Genomic DNA, 16612 nt, shown 5'->3' on the forward strand with positions numbered 1-16612 from the left:
TGGGTGAGCTGAGGAGAAGCAGTAAGCACAGGGTTTATAAATAAGATTATTGCATTATTACATTTACATTTAAGTCATTTAGCAGACGCTCTTATCCAGAGCGACTTACATTCATTTATATTAATTTTTTCTTCGTTTTAAAATTTGTTTTAAAATGATTTTTTGTCATGTGTTTTTATTTGTCATTTCCATAATAATTTTAGATTTTTTTTTAACCCCGTTTTCTCCCCAACTTGGTAGTTAGTCTTGTCTCATCGCTGCAGCTCCCATGCGGACCCGGGAGAGGCAAAGGTCAAGAGCCGTGCGTCCTCCGAAACCCAACCCGCAAACTGGTTTTTAGAATAAAAAAAACAACATTTATAAAAATAAAATAAAAAACAGAAATACCTTATTTACATAAGTATTCAGAGCCTTTGCTATGAGACTCAAATTGTCCGTAGAGCTCCGAGACAGGATTGTGTCGAGGCACAGATTTTGGGAAGGGTACCAAAAAATGTCTGCAGCATTGAAGGTCCCCAAGAAGTTTAGAACCACCAAGACTCCTCCTAGAGCTGGCTGCCCGGCAAAACTGAGCAATCGGGGAAGAAGGGCTTTGGTCAGGGAGGTGCCCAAGAACCTCATGGTCACTCTGACAGAGCTCCAGAGTTCCTCTGTGGAGATGGGAGAACCTTCCAGAAGGACAGCCATCTCTGCAGCACTCCACCAATCAGGCCTTTATGGTAGAGTTGCCAGACAGAAGCGACTCCTCAGTAAAAGGCACATGACAGACTGCTTGGAGTTCGCCAAAATGCACCTAAAGACTCTCAGACCATAAGAAACAAGATTCTCTGGTCTGATGAAACCAAGATTGAACTCTTTGGCCTGAATGCCATGTGTCACATCTGGAGGAAACCTGGCACCATCCATACGATGAATCATGGTGGTGGCAGCATCATGCTGTGGGGATGTTTTTCATTGGCAGGGACTGGGAGACTGGTCAGAATCGAGGGAAAGATGAACGGAGCAAAGTACAGACAGAACCTTGATAAAAACCTGTTCCAAAGTGCTCAGGACCTCAGACTGGGGCGAAGGTTCACCTTCTAACGGGACAACGACCCTAAGCACACAACCAAGAAAATGCAGGAGTGGCTTCGGGACAAGTCTCTGAATGTCCTTGAGTGGCCCAGCCAGAGCCCAGACTTGAACCCAATTAAACATCTCTGGAGAGACCTGAAAATAGCTGCGCAGCGACGCTCCCTATCCAACCTGACAGAGCTTGAGAGGATCTGCAGAGAAGAATGGGAGAAACTCCCCAAATACAGGTTTGCCGAGCTTGTTCCATCATACCCAAGAATGCTCGATGATCTAATTGCTACCAAAGGTGCTTCAACAAAGTACTGAGTAAAGGGTCTGAATACATATTTAAATGTGATATTTACATTTTTTTTATTTGTAATACACTTGCCAATAATTCTAAAAAACAGTTTTTTCTTTGTTACAATAGGTATAGTGTGTAGATTGAGGAGAGAAAAACCCTATTTAATCCATTTTAGAATAAGGCTGTAACGTAACAACATGTGGAAGAAGTCAAGGGGTCTGAATACTTTCTGAATGTAAGCATGGTGTTACTTATGTGTGTGTTGTGTGTCAATGTGTGTATCTGCATGCCTACGTACTGTTTGTTTGTATTTGTGTGTGTGTGTGTGTGTGTCACGTGCGCTCCCTCTCCGGCCTCTAGGTCACCAGGCTGCTCGTTATGGCACACACCTGTCACCATCGTTACTCTCATTATGACACTCACCTGGACTCCATCACCTCCCTGATTACCTTCCCTTTATATGTCTCTCCCTTTGGTTCCTTCCCTATATATGTCTCTCCCTTTGGTTCCTTCCCTATATATGTCCCTCCCTTTGGTTCCTTCCCTATATATGTCTCTCCCTTTGGTTCCTTCCCTATATATGTCACTCCCTTTGGTTCCTTCCCTATATATGTCCCTCCCTGTGGTTCCTTCCCTATATATGTCCCTCCCTTTGGTTCCTTCCCTATATATGTCCCTCCCTTTGGTTCCTTCCCTATATATGTCACTCCCTTTGGTTCCTTCCCTATATATGTCACTCTCTTTGGTTCCTTCCCTATATATGTCCCTCCCTTTGGTTCCTTCCCTAAATATGTCTCTCCCTTTGGTTCCTTCCCTATATATGTCACTCTCTTTGGTTCCTTCCCTATATATGTCACTCCCTTTGGTTCCTTCCCTATATATGTCCCTCCCTGTGGTTCCTTCCCTTTATATGTCACTCTCTTTGGTTCCTTCCCTATATATGTCCCTCCCTTTGGTTCCTTCCCTATATATGTCACTCCCTTTGGTTCCTTCCCTATATATGTCACTCTCTTTGGTTCCTTCCCTATATATGTCCCTCCCTTTGGTTCCTTCCCTAAATATGTCTCTCCCTTTGGTTCCTTCCCTATATATGTCACTCTCTTTGGTTCCTTCCCTATATATGTCACTCCCTTTGGTTCCTTCCCTATATATGTCCCTCCCTGTGGTTCCTTCCCTTTATATGTCACTCTCTTTGGTTCCTTCCCTATATATGTCCCTCCCTGTGGTTCCTTCCCTTTATATGTCACTCTCTTTGGTTCCTTCCCTATATATGTCCCTCCCTTTGGTTCCTTCCCTATATATGTCACTCTCTTTGGTTCCTTCCCTATATATGTCCCTCCCTTTGGTTCCTTCCCTATATATGTCACTCTCTTTGGTTCCTTCCCTATATATGTCCCTCCCTTTGGTTCCTTCCCTATATAGGTCCCTCCCTGTGGTTCCTTCCCTATATATGTCACTCCCTTTGGTTCCTTCCCCAGGTGTCATTGTTTCTGTTTCATGTCTGTGTGCTGTTCGTGTTTCTTGTTTTGTATTATGGTCCATTTATTTTATTAAAACACTCCCTCCCTGAACTTGCTTCCCGATCCTCAGCGCACATCGTTACAATGTGCCTGTATATGTGTGTGTGTGTATGTATGTGGTTCTGTGTGTGTGTGTCTCTGCCGGTGAGTCCGTTCCTGTGCGTGCGTGCGTATGTATGTATGTATGTATGTATGTATGTATGTATGTATGTATGTATGTATGTATGTATGTATGTATGTATGTATGTGTGTGTGTGTGTGTGTGTGTGTATGTGTGTGTGTGTATTTGTGTGTGTGTGTCTCTGCTGGTGTGTCCGTTCCTGTGCGGGTGTGTGACTCACGTTGGGAGGGTCGGCAGGGGTCGCTGTGGTTGCTCACTGTCGTTTGGTTGCTGGAAACCGAGGAGACACTGGAGCTGCGTACAAAGCCGAAGGCGACCAGACGGGCAGGTGGCAAGGCCGAGAAGCCTGGGGGTCGCAGACGAGACTGACCCGGTTTAGGCAGCAGGGTCCTGGCAACGGTGGTCTCTGGACCTGGCGTCCTCTGGTCTGCTGGAGGGGGAAGGGGGTTTAGTGGAGGGGCAAAGTCATATACTGTATAAATGATCATGTGCAGATCTGAAAGGATTGAATAGGGATATGGAGGCAAATGGATTACAGAAGACAAGGTGGAGGGCTACTTGTGATTTAATCCCACGATTGCTAACACATCACTCCCCCTATCCATTCATTCATCCTATCGACTGGCCCCCTCAGGCCCTTCACCCATCTGGAATAGGGTTTAATTTGGGACGCAGCCCTGTGTGACCCCACTAGGGACCTGTGATGATATTCGTAGCTTCTACTCGGCTGTCGTGAGACCATGATCATCATCACCACAGATTATTCTGTTATAGGATGGAACGATTCACCGAAACACATCGATTCACCTGGTTCATTCGTTTTAGAATATAAGGGACTCCAAACTGATCCAGCACACAGAAAAATCGATTAAAACGAAGTTGGTTCACTATCATCTTTTTGCTCAAATTATTTTTCTTTCTAGCTCTCGAAAATAACTCTCATCCTTTGTGACAACTGATGTGTCCCCTCTTTCAGTGTCTAACTAAGCATGTCGCCAGTCATTGATCGACACGTCATTTTGCATGCCGAACAACCCCAGGCAATTTCAGTAGCACGCTGTACGCATCTTCCCTCATCAACTCATCTCTGACCACTGGCTGCATCCTGCATTCAAGATGGCCAGAGTCGCTCCCCTCCTCAGGAAACTAACACTCGACCCCTCTGGCGTTAAAAACTACAGACTTCTTTCTTTTCTTTCCAAAACCCTTGAGTGTGCTGTCTCTGACCAACACTCTAGTTATCTTCTTGACCCTAACCAGTTAGGCTTCAAGATGGAGTATTCAACTGAGGCTCGCCACTCTTTCAAAGCTGACTCTCTCTCCTCTGTTCTCATCCTCCTAGATCTATCCGCTACCTTCGACACCGTGAACCATCAGATCCTCCTCTCCATCCTCTTAGGGCGTCTCAGGCTCTGCACACTCCTACATCCTACCTGGCAGGACACTCCTACCAGGTGACGTGGAGAGGATCTGTATTTGCACCACGTACTCTCAGGTCTCCCCCAGGGCTCGGTTCTAGGCCCTCTTCTATATAAACACCGTCATATCCCCACATGGTCTCTCCTATCATTGCTATGCAGATGACACTCAAGTACACTTCTCCCTCCCCCCAACACTCTGTGTGCCTGGCAAACATCTCACCTCTGTAACATCTGCTTCCAACTAACAACCTCAAAAACCTAGATCCCCTAAACGCAGCTCACTCTCCAGATCCCCAATCACCCGATTTTCTGATCACCTGTTCACACACCTGTATGTCATTATCACGCACTGTTTAGTTCAGTTCTTTGCACCCCGTCACTGTGAGGTATTGTTTGTTTTGGGACACTTCTATTCTGTTTGTCCCGTGATTTACTCCTCCTGTGTTGATAGCTTTGACTGCCTCACTAACGACGCCTTTTGCCTATTCCCTGCCTGTACTTTAGCCTATCGGATGTCCTGTTATCAACCTCTTGCCTGATCTCCCAGACGACGTTACTAATCTTTTCCCTGCCTGTACTGTTGCCTTTTCTGTGTATGACCTTCTGCCTGCCCCTGGACCTGGACCCAGCTACCTGCCTCCTCCTGTGTATGACCTTCTGCCTGCCCCTGGACCCAGCTACCTGCCTCCTCCTGTGGTCCTTTACAAATAAACACCTGCTGTGCCCTGCGCTTGAAACCAGCTCTCTGTCTCCCCTCGTGTTCATTGCAGCCTCAAGCTCAACCTCGAAAAAACAGAGCTACTGTCCACCAGGCGAAGACCTGCCCGCTCCAAGACATCTCCATCATGGTTAACAACTCCAGTGTTGCCCTCCCAGAATGCAAAGAACCTTGGCGTGACCCTGGTCAACACCCTGTCGTTCTCTGCAAACAACAAAGCAGTGACTCGCTCCTGCAGGTTCATGCTCTACAACATCCGTAGAGTACGACCCTTCCTCATACAGGAAGTGGAGCTTGTCAGGTTCATGCTCTACAACATCCGTAGAGTACGACCCTTCCTCATACAGGAAGTGGAGCTTGTCAGGTTCATGCTCTACAACATCCGTAGAGTACGACCCTTCCTCATACAGGAAGTGGAGCTTGTCAGGTTCATGCTCTACAACATCCGTTCATGCTCTACAACAGTACGACCCTTCCTCATACAGGAAGTGGAGCTTGTCAGGTTCATGCTCTACAACATCCGTCAGATGCTCTACAACACGACCCTTCCTCATACAGGAAGTGGAGCTTGTCAGGTTCATGCTCTACAACATCCGTAGAGTCAGGTTCATGCTCTACCCTTCCTCATACAGGAAGTGGAGCTTGTCAGGTTCATGCTCTACAACATCCGTAGAGTACGACCCTTCCTCATACAGGAAGTGGAGCTTGTCAGGTTCATGCTCTACAACATCCGTAGAGTACGACCCTTCCTCATACAGGAAGTGGAGCTTGTCAGGTTCATGCTCTACACCAGAGAAACATTGCCTTACTGATAGTGGGGGGGTGGTAGATGCCCAGTTTACATTAATGTTGTCATGTTTGGTATTACAATCCTTGTAGGGACCTAAAATGTTTTTCCATTCAAAACCCTATTGTCCCTAACCCTAACTCCTCACCCTAATTCTAACCCCCTAAAACCTAAAATAGGTTTTGTTTTTGTAGGGAACCTGGGAAATGTCTCTAACGAGGGAGAATTTTCCTTGTTTTTACTATCCTAGCGGGGACTTCCGGTACCCACAAAGGTAGTAACACACACACACACACACACACACACACACACACACACACACACACACACACACACACACACACACACACACACACACACACACACACACCCCGATTCACTCCTCTAATCAAACCCAAATGCACAGAATCGTTACAGTGTCGTATCAGAGCCCATGTATCTATACTGAACAAAAAATACTGTATATAATAATAATATATATATAAAACGCAACATGTAAAGTGTCCCATGTTTCATGAGTTGAAATTATCCCAGAAAAAACACAAATGTGTTTACATCCCTGTTAGTGAGTATTTATCTGTTGTCAAGATAATCCATCCACCTGACAGGTGAGGCATATCCAGACGCCGATTAAACAGCGTGATCAAATCAATGTAAATAGTCCAGGTGACCATTTGATACATTGTTCAGAAGTCTAGCTTGGGGGTAGAAGCTGTTAAGGAGCCTTTTGGACCTAGACTTGGCGCTCCGGTACCGCTTGCCGTGCGGTAGCAGAGAGAACAGTCTATGACTTGGGTAACTGGAGTCCTCGACAACTTTTCTTTACCTTCCTCTGACACCGCCTGGTATAGCGGTCCTGGATGGCAGGAAGCTTGGCCCCACGGATGTATTGGGCTGTACACACAACCCTCTGAAGCACCTTACGGTCAGATTCTGTGCAGTTGCCATACCAGGCGGTGATGCAAACGCTCAGGATGCTCTCGATGGTGCAGCTGTAGAACTTTTTGAGGATCTGGGGTCGCATGCCAAATCTTTTCAGTCTCCTGAGGGGGAAAAGGTTTTGTTGTGCCCTTTCAATGACTGTCTAGGTGTATTTGGACCATGATAGCTTGTTGGTGCTATGGACACCAAGGAACTCGAAACTCTCGACCCATTCCACTACAGCCCTTTCGATTTGAATGGGGGCCTGTTTGACCCTCCTTTTCATGTAGTCCACGATCAGCTCCTTTGTCTTGCTCACGTTGAGGGAGAGGTTGCTGTCCTGGTACCACACTGATCACCGACTCTCATCGTTGTCGGTGATCAGGCCTACCACTAATGATGGTGTTAGAGTCGTGCTTAGCCACGCTGTCGTGAGTGAACAGGGAGTACAGGAGGAGACTAATAACGCACCCCTAAGGGCCCCCTGTCTTGAGGATCAGCATGGCAGATGTATTGTTGCCATTACCAACTGGGGGCGACCCGTCAAGGAAGTCCAGGATCCAGTTGCAGATGGAGGTGTCCCAGGGTCCTTAGTTCAGTTTAGTTTATTAATTCGCCCATAAAAAAAAAAAACAAGCACACATAAAACTTAAAAGCCATACATGCACATGAATAAAATCATGGAGGATAACACACAATAAAGTCTGGGACTTATTTCCATTGTGGTCCTCTTGAGACAAGATGGCTGGACAAGATGGAACACAGTATGGCAGTGAAATAATAAAGCAAAAACATAGAAGAACATTTATCTCATCAAAAACAGAGAAGAAGAACATCTATCTCGTCAAAAACAGAGAAGAACATCTATCTCATCAAAAACAGAGAAGAAGAACATCTATCTCGTCAAAAACAGAGAAGAACATTTATCTCATCAAAAACAGAGAAGAAGAACATCTATCTCGTCAAAAACAGAGAAGAAGAACATCTATCTCGTCAAAAACAGAGAAGAAGAACATCTATCTCATCAAAAACAGAGAAGAACATCTATCTCATCAAAAACAGAGAAGAAGAACATCTATCTCATCAAAAACAGAGAAGAACATCTATCTCGTCAAAAACAGAGAAGAAGAACATCTATCTCATCAAAAACAGAGAAGAAGAACATCTATCTCATCAAAAACAGAGAAGAAGAACATCTATCTCATCATTGCAGTTACATCTTAGGGGATATTCATACGGGCACAGAAGACATCAAACATATTTTTAAAGCTGCCCAGAGAGGACGTTGTTTTTATGGACAGAGGCAACTCATTCCATTCTTGAGTTCTCCAGTATACAAGAAAGTACCTTTCCCAGCATTACTCCTGAACCTGTATAAGCACACCTCAGCAACACTTGATATGGTGCTGTGATTGTGTGTGCATCCCTAACACGGGGAAAGTAATCACTTAGATATCTGGGTGCAGGACCATAAATACTCCTGTACACCAAACCTAGTCTAATCTGGGACACCCTATCCTCGACAGGCAGCCAGTTTAGTTCCTGAAAGCAGCTCCTGCCTATGTGAGTACGTGGACTCACCTTCAACACTACCCTGATCAGCTTATTCTGGGATATCTGGAGCTTCCCCTTCAGAAGTTTAGATAAGCCCCCAAACCAGGAAGTAGCTTAGTGATGAGCTTTGTGGGCACTATGATGTTGAACAACTGAGCTCGAGTCAATGAACAGCATTCTCACATCGTTGTTCCTTTTGTCCAGGTGTGAAAGGGCAGTGTGGAGTGCGATTGAGATTGCGTCATCTGTGGATCTGTTGGGGCGGTATGCGAATTGGAGAGGGTCTAGGGTGTCCGGGAGGATTCTGTTGATGTGAACCATGACCAGCCTTTCAAAACACTTCATGGCTACCGACGTGAGTGCCACAGGGCGGTAATGATTTAGGCAGGTTACCTTCGCTTTCTTGGGCACAGGGACTATGGTGGTCCGCTTGAAACATGTAGGTATTACAGACTTGGTCAGGGAGAGGTTGAAAATGTCAGTGAAGACACTTGCCAGTTGGTCCACACATGCGCTGAGTACAAGTCCTGTTAAACCGTCCTTCCCCGCAGCCTTGTGAATATTGACCTGTTTAAAGGTCTTGCTCACATCGGCTACGGAGAGCGTGATCACACAGTTGTCCGGGACAGCTGGTGCTCTCCAGCATGCTTCAGTGTTGCTTGCCTCGAAGCGGGCACAAAAGGCATTTCGCTAGTCTTGTAGGATCGCGTCACTTGGCAGTGCGCTGCTGGGTTTACCTTTGTAGTCTGTAATAGTTTTCAAGCCCTGCCACATTTGACAAGCGTCAGAGCTGGTGTAGTAGGATTCAATCTTAGATGATGAATATTGATGCTTTGCCTGTTTGATGGTTCGTCGGAGGGCATAGCGAGATTTCTTATAAGTGTCCAGATCAGTGTCCCATTCCTAGAAACCAGCAGCTCTAACCTTTAGCTCGGTGCGGATGTTGCCTGTAATCCATGGCTTCAGGTTGGGATATGTACGTACGGTCACTGTGGGAATGATGTCATCGGTGCACTTACTGATGAAGCCGGTGACTGGGGTGGTATACTCCTCAATGCCATTGGATGAATCCCGGAACATATTCCAGTCTGTGCTAGCAAAACAGTCCAGTAGCGTAGCTTCCGCATTATCCGCACTTCCGTATTGAGCGAGTCACTGGTACTTCCTGCTTTAGTTGTTGCTTGTAAGCAGGAATCAAGAGGATAGAATTATGGTCAGATTTTCCAAATGGAGGGCGAAGGGAGAGCTTTGTATGCATCTGTGTGTGGAGTAAAGGTGGTCTAGAGTTTTTTTCCTCTGGTTGCACATGTGACATGCTGGTAGAAATGAGGTAAAACAGATTTATGTTTGCCTGCAATAAAGTCACAGGCCACCAGGGGTGCTGCATGTGGATGAGCATTTTCTCGTTTGCTTATGACCTTATACAGCTCGTTGAGTGCTGGTCTTAGAGCGAGTATCGGTTTGTAGCGGTAAATAAACGGCTACAAAAAATATAGACGAAAACTCTCTTGGTAGATAGTGTAGTTTACAGCTTATCATGAGGCACACTACCTCAGGCGAGCAATACCTTGAGACTTCCTTAATATGAGACATTGCGCACCAGCTGTTATTGACAAATAGACACAGACAACCACCCCTCGTCTTACCAGACGTAGCTGTTCTGTCCTGCCGATGCACGGAAAACCCAGCCAGCTGTATATGATCCATTCAGCCACGAATCGGTGAAACATAAGATATTATAGTTTTTAATGTCCCGTTGGTAGGAGAGTCTCGAACAGAGATCCTCCAGTTTATTCTAAAGCGATTACACGTTGGCCAATAGAACGGATGGTAGAGGCGGGTTACTCACTTGCCGTTGAATTCTCCCAAGGCACCCCGATCTCCGCCCCCTGTATTTCAGTATTTTCTTCACGCGAATGATGGGGATTAAAGAAAAAAATCTTTGGCCGGTTCGAGGTGATTAATCGTGGTTCTGATATCCAGAAGCTCTTTTCGGTTATGAGAGACGGTAGCAGTAACTGCAGACCAGGCGTAACTACAGCAGCCCAGGACCTCAACATCCTGGCATCCTGACCCAGACAGCTGATGAAACTGAGCAGTATTTCTGTCTGTAATAAAGCCCATTTGTGCAGAAAAAAATAATTGTGATTGGCTGGGCCTGGCTCCAAAGTGGGTGGGCCTATGCCCTCCCAAGCCCATCCATGGCTGTGCCACTGCCCAGTCATGTGAAATCCATAGATTAGGGCCTAATTCATTTACTTCAAATCGACTGATTTCCTTATATGAACCGTAACTCAGTAAAATCGTTGAAATTGTTGCATGTTGCGTTAATATTCTTGTTCAGTATAGATATGTACTGAATCATCTTGACAGGGAAAGACGCACATCCTTACTCTGTTACTCTGTTCTCCCTTATGGCCGCAGGCTGACCATACAGCCGCTCAATCTCAGATCATGTGCCTACCGCCTGGTCCCTGTGATGACAGCCTTATTGATATGTCAGAGTCATTTCTCTCTCTGTCTGATAGAATGGAGGGATGGAGGGAGGATGAGACCGTGATGGAAAGAGCCACATGAATGATTACTCAAGGTTTTGAAATACTTTAGATATCTCCTCATTACAGAACGCTACATAACACTCTATAATGCTATATTACGCCCAATAATGTTATATAATGCTACATGACTCTATAATGCCTACATAATGCTCTATAATGCTATATGGTGCTAAATAATGCTCTATAATGCTACATAACACGCTACAGTACTTCATAATGCTTTATAATGCTACATAAAGCTCTATAATGCGACATAACACCCTATTATGCTACAAAACACCCTATAATGCTACATAACGCTCTATAATGCTACATAACACCCTATAATGCTACATAACACCCTATAATGCTACATAACACTCTATAATGCTACATAACACCCTATAATGCTACATAACACTCTATAATGCTACATAACAGCCGATAATGCTACATAACGCTCTATATATGCTACATAACACCCTATAATGCTACATAACGCTCTGTAACGCTACATAACACACTATAACGCTACATAATGCACTATAACGCTACATAATGCACTATAACGCTACATAACGCTCTATAATGCTACATAACACACTATAACACTACATAACGCTCTATAATGCTACATAACGCACTATAATGCTACATAACCCTCTATAATGCTACATAACACACTATAATGCTACATAACGCTCTATAATGCTACATATCGCTACATAAACATTCATGACGCTACATGAACAATCAGCGATCATGTGTTTGTAAGCTGAATAGATGAGCCAGTCAGTTCTGCCACAGTGAGAAATATTATGTTTTAGTTGGTACTTCTGTCAAGCGATGTACCAGTTCCACAGCTGTCGGTTATTTGTACTTCAAAGGCTGTAGGTGTCTGCAGTCAAGCCTCATTAATATTTGAATGACTTTTTCACATTTTTAAATGACTACGGTATTTTTACAATTAACTTCTAGAAAATAGATATGTCCATCTGCCCCAGGGCTTGGTAACGAGGACGATGCTGGCGAAGGTAGCAGAGAGGAGGAAAAATCCTTCAACATCAAAGTATTGCTGACTAAATTAAATTAACATAACCAGTCAAAGTCACTGAACCGTTCCACCAATTAGGTGCCTTTTGAGTAGTGGAAGTTGGTGGGGGGGGGGGGGGGGGGGGACACACATTTTATTTCACCTAATTTTAACATTCGGTCATAAAGAGCACACGTTTAACTTAATTTAAAAAACACATTTTCCCCATGTCAACAGGTTAAAGCCCCCATTTTAATGACATGTTTTTAACCATCACTGTTTGTCTAATAAATCATAGTGTGTGTTAATTTCATGAAAATATATATTTTTGTAATGTATTTCCCTTAGCTTCCTTTTGCCATTGAAATGCTCAGTCTGACTGTGTGGGAGTGTACAAAAATAGTATATATTTACATACACAGCCCCGATTGGCGGATAGGATCATGTAGACTCTCTAGAGCCTACCCAGCTCCCAGCTCCCAGCTTACCCCTTCATGTAGGAGGATAAATATGCAAATAAAAACGACTGGTCATTGGTCAGAATAATCAGATCAGATTGTGATGTCATGCTGTGTGCCATTTTTTTCCCTTCTTTCTTTAAGATCTACGCTAAAAAGGGCATTATTATCATTTTCCAGTGTTATTTCGACCTCAGTGTGGAATTATTTTTTTAAACTGGAAAATCAATCTAGTTTGACTTCCCCTTTAAATCAAATAAAAAGACTATAGTACATTCATACTAAATGGCAAATAAAGTAAGAGTTCACAACATCTTTAAAATCAGCCATCAATCCTCTTGTGACAGAGGGAAGCTTGTTGAGAGCAACAGGGAAGGCAATTGAATGAAAGCTTCACAAAAAAACATTGAAACTGTGAAAGCATTTTAAATTTTACCTTTATTTAACCAGGCAAGTCAGTTAAGAACATATTCTTATTTTCAATGACGGCCTGGGTTAACTGCCTGTTCAGGGGCAGAACGACAGATTTGTACCTTGTCAACTCGGGGGGTTTGGACTCGCAACCTTCCGGTTACTAGTCCAACGCTCTAACCACTAGGCTACCCTGCCACCTCCACACTCTAACCACTAGGCTACGCTGCCGCCTCTACACTCTAACCACTAGGCTACCCTGCCACCTCTACACTCTAACCACTAGGCTACCCTGCCACCTCTACACTCTAACCACTAGGCTACCCTGCCGCCTCTACACTCTAACCACTAGACTACCCTGCCACCTCTACACTCTAACCACTAGGCTACCCTGCCGCCTCTACACTCTAACCAGTAGGCTACCCTGCCACCTCTACACTCTAACCACTAGGCTACCCTGCCACCTCTACACTCTAACCACTAGGCTACCCTGCCACCTCTACACTCTAACCACTAGGCTACCCTGCCACCTCTACACTCTAACCACTAGGCTACCCTGCCACCTCTACACTCTAACCACTAGGCTACCCTGCCACCTCTACACTCTAACCACTAGGCTACCCTGCCACCTCTACACTCTAACCACTAGGCTACCCTGCCACCTCTACAATCTAACCACTAGGCTACCCTGCCACCTCTACACTCTAACCACTAGGCTACCCTGCCACCTCTACACTCTAACCACTAGGCTACCCTACCACCTCTACACTCTAACCACTAGGCTACCCTGCCACCTCTACACTCTAACCACTAGGCTACCCTGCCACCTCTACACTCTAACCACTAGGCTACCCTGCCACCTCTACACTCTAACCACTAGGCTACCCTGCCACCTCTACACTCTAACCACTAGGCTACCCTGCCACCTCTACACTCTAACCACTAGGCTACCCTGCCACCTCTACACTCTAACCACTAGGCTACCCTGCCACCTCTACACTCTAACCACTAGGCTACCCTGCCACCTCTACACTCTAACCACTAGGCTACCCTGCCACCTCTACACTCTAACCACTAGGCTACCCTGCCACCTCTACACTCTAACCACTAGGCTACCCTGCCACCTCTACACTCTAACCACTAGGCTACCCTGCCACCTCTACACTCTAACCACTAGGCTACCCTGCCACCTCTACACTCTAACCACTAGGCTACCCTGCCACCTCTACACTCTAACCACTAGGCTACCCTACCACCTCTACACTCTAACCACTAGGCTACCCTGCCACCTCTACACTCTAACCACTAGGCTACCCTGCCACCTCTACACTCTAACCACTAGGCTACCTGCCACCTCTACACTCTAACCACTAGGCTACCCTGCCACCTCTACACTCTAACCACTAGGCTACCCTGCCACCTCTACACTCTAACCACTAGGCTACCCTGCCACCTCTACACTCTAACCACTAGGCTACCCTGCCACCTCTACACTCTAACCACTAGGCTACCCTGCCACCTCTACACTCTAACCACTAGGCTACCCTGCCTCCTCTACACTCTAACCACTAGGCTACCCTGCCACCTCTACACTCTAACCACTAGGCTACCCTGCCACCTCTACACTCTAACCACTAGGCTACCCTGCCACCTCTACACTCTAACCACTAGGCTACCCTGCCACCTCTACACTCTAACCACTAGGCTACCCTGCCTCCTCTACACTCTAACCACTAGGCTACCCTGCCACCTCTACACTCTAACCACTAGGCTACCCTGCCACCTCTACACTCTAACCACTAGGCTACGCTGCCGCCTCTACACTCTAACCACTAGGCTACCCTGCCACCTCTACACTCTAACCACTAGGCTACCCTACCACCTCTACACTCTAACCACTAGGCTACCCTACCACCTCTACACTCTAACCACTAGGCTACCCTGCCACCTCTACACTCTAACCACTAGGCTACCCTACCACCTCTACACTCTAACCACTAGGCTACCCTACCACCTCTACACTCTAACCACTAGGCTACGCTGCCGCCCTGGTTCAGTTTTACACCACAAAATGCCCCAAAACTGCGGAACCAGTTCACCTGCTTTTACACTATGATTTGATTATTAGATGTTCAATGTCTCTTTAGAGAAAAAGTAGAATAATAAGTTTCACCGTATTAAAACGAGAGTCAACCCAGTTCATGTAACAGGGTTGACCTTAAAATGAGGGAAAGGTTTATTTTGTCTTTCTTAAAATGAATCACTAATAATATTAAATAAATAATGACTGTCAAAGAAACAAAATAACTAGGGCTTTACAATGATGGTAAAAACTGTTATAAATGTTGGGGTTAACTGGGTTAAAATCTTCATAGAATTCACAGAAGGTGCACAGCCAAAATGCTGAATGTTGGCACTTCAGCAAGTCTTTAATAATATTTTATTAATTTCCATCTAAATTATTATTATTTTTTATTTAACCTTTATTTAATAATTAGGCAAGTCAGTTAAGAACACATTCTTATTTTCAATGACGGCCTACCAGGGAACAGTGGGTTTAACAGCTTTGTTCAGGGGCAGAACGACAGATTTTTTTTTTATCTCGTCAGCTCAGGGTTTCAATCTGGCAACCTTTCGGGATACTAGTCCAACGCTCTAACCACTAGGATACCCTGCCCCCCCAATTAAAGGGGTAGTGCAGTCAAAAAAACTGATTCCTTATGTTTTATATATATATTTCCACACTATGTGGTTAGAATAATATTGAGAAATGTAAAATTATGATGATGCATTTTAGTGTGAGAGTTGTTTGAAAAGCCCCCCTGAGAATTTCAGCTTGTTTGACTGGGTGTTTTTTTGTTGGACCACCTGGTGACATCAGGTGTTAATAAACCAATAACAGTAAAGAAAGTTTGCCCTCCTCTGTCAATAACAGCTAGTTTTCATGTTACACATCCCTCCCATTAGGCTCCTCCAATTAGGCCCCTCTCTCAGACCACTCCCACACAGTCCTAGCGATTTTTTTTAATCAACATGATAATTCTAGAACACGCAGCAGGAATATATCAACATATCAACATGATAATTCTAGAACACGCAGCAGGAACATATCAACATGAGCATTCTAGAACACACAGCGTAACATTCCAGCAGCAACATACTGTAATTCTATAATGGTAAACAGCAGCTGTAGAGATGACTCTCCCTCCCCCTCTCCCCCTTTCCTTCCCCCTCTCCTCCTCCCCTCTCCCCCTTTCTCCCTCTCCTCTCCTCTCCCCTTTCCTTCTCTCCCCCTCCCTCTCCCTCCCTCCTCTCCCTCTCTCCCTCTCCTCCTCTCCCCTCTCCCTCCCCTCCTCTCCCCCTTTCCCCCTCTCCCCCTCCTCTCCCTCCCTCTTCTCCCCTCTCCCCCTCTCCCTCACCCTCCCTCTTACCCTCCAGCCTCCCCTCAGCCTCTTGGTCCCTGTCTCACCTGTGGAGTCGTGGTTTCCCTGGTTGTTCCCTGGCGGTGCCTGCTGCTGTCCCGGATGGCTGAGGGTCACGACCCCTGACCTCTGACCGGTCTGGCCCTGGAACATAGTCCTGTTCTTGGCTGCAGCAGGCTGCCGGGTGACGGCCCCTAACCCCAGCTGGGGCCCTCTGGGCCTGGGGGAACGGTAGAGGCCTGTCCCCTCCTGGGGACCCAGCTGTGAAGGTGCTGGAGCCAACTAGACCAGAGACAAACAACTTCAGTTAATATCAGTTCGCTTCATTTCCGTTTAGTTCAATTCATTAAAT

The 16612-nt window shown here is 45.7% G+C and overlaps 1 protein-coding gene across 1 annotated transcript in view; it reads right to left on the reverse strand.

Moving 5' to 3' along the window:
- Positions 1-3218: 3218 nt before the first annotated feature.
- The window catches only part of LOC123994115 (microtubule-associated tumor suppressor candidate 2-like), a gene marked incomplete at its 3' end in the record, with an annotated part of 57181 nt that continues 43787 nt past the window's right edge, over positions 3219-16612 (reverse strand). The window contains 2 exon segments of the mRNA XM_046296624.1: positions 3219-3428; positions 16308-16542. Of these exon segments, the coding sequence (XP_046152580.1) occupies positions 3219-3428; positions 16308-16542 (445 nt within the window).

The sequence above is a fragment of the Oncorhynchus gorbuscha genome, linkage group LG13 (genome assembly GCF_021184085.1).
Source record: "Oncorhynchus gorbuscha isolate QuinsamMale2020 ecotype Even-year linkage group LG13, OgorEven_v1.0, whole genome shotgun sequence".
Taxonomy (NCBI): Eukaryota; Metazoa; Chordata; class Actinopteri; order Salmoniformes; family Salmonidae; genus Oncorhynchus; species Oncorhynchus gorbuscha.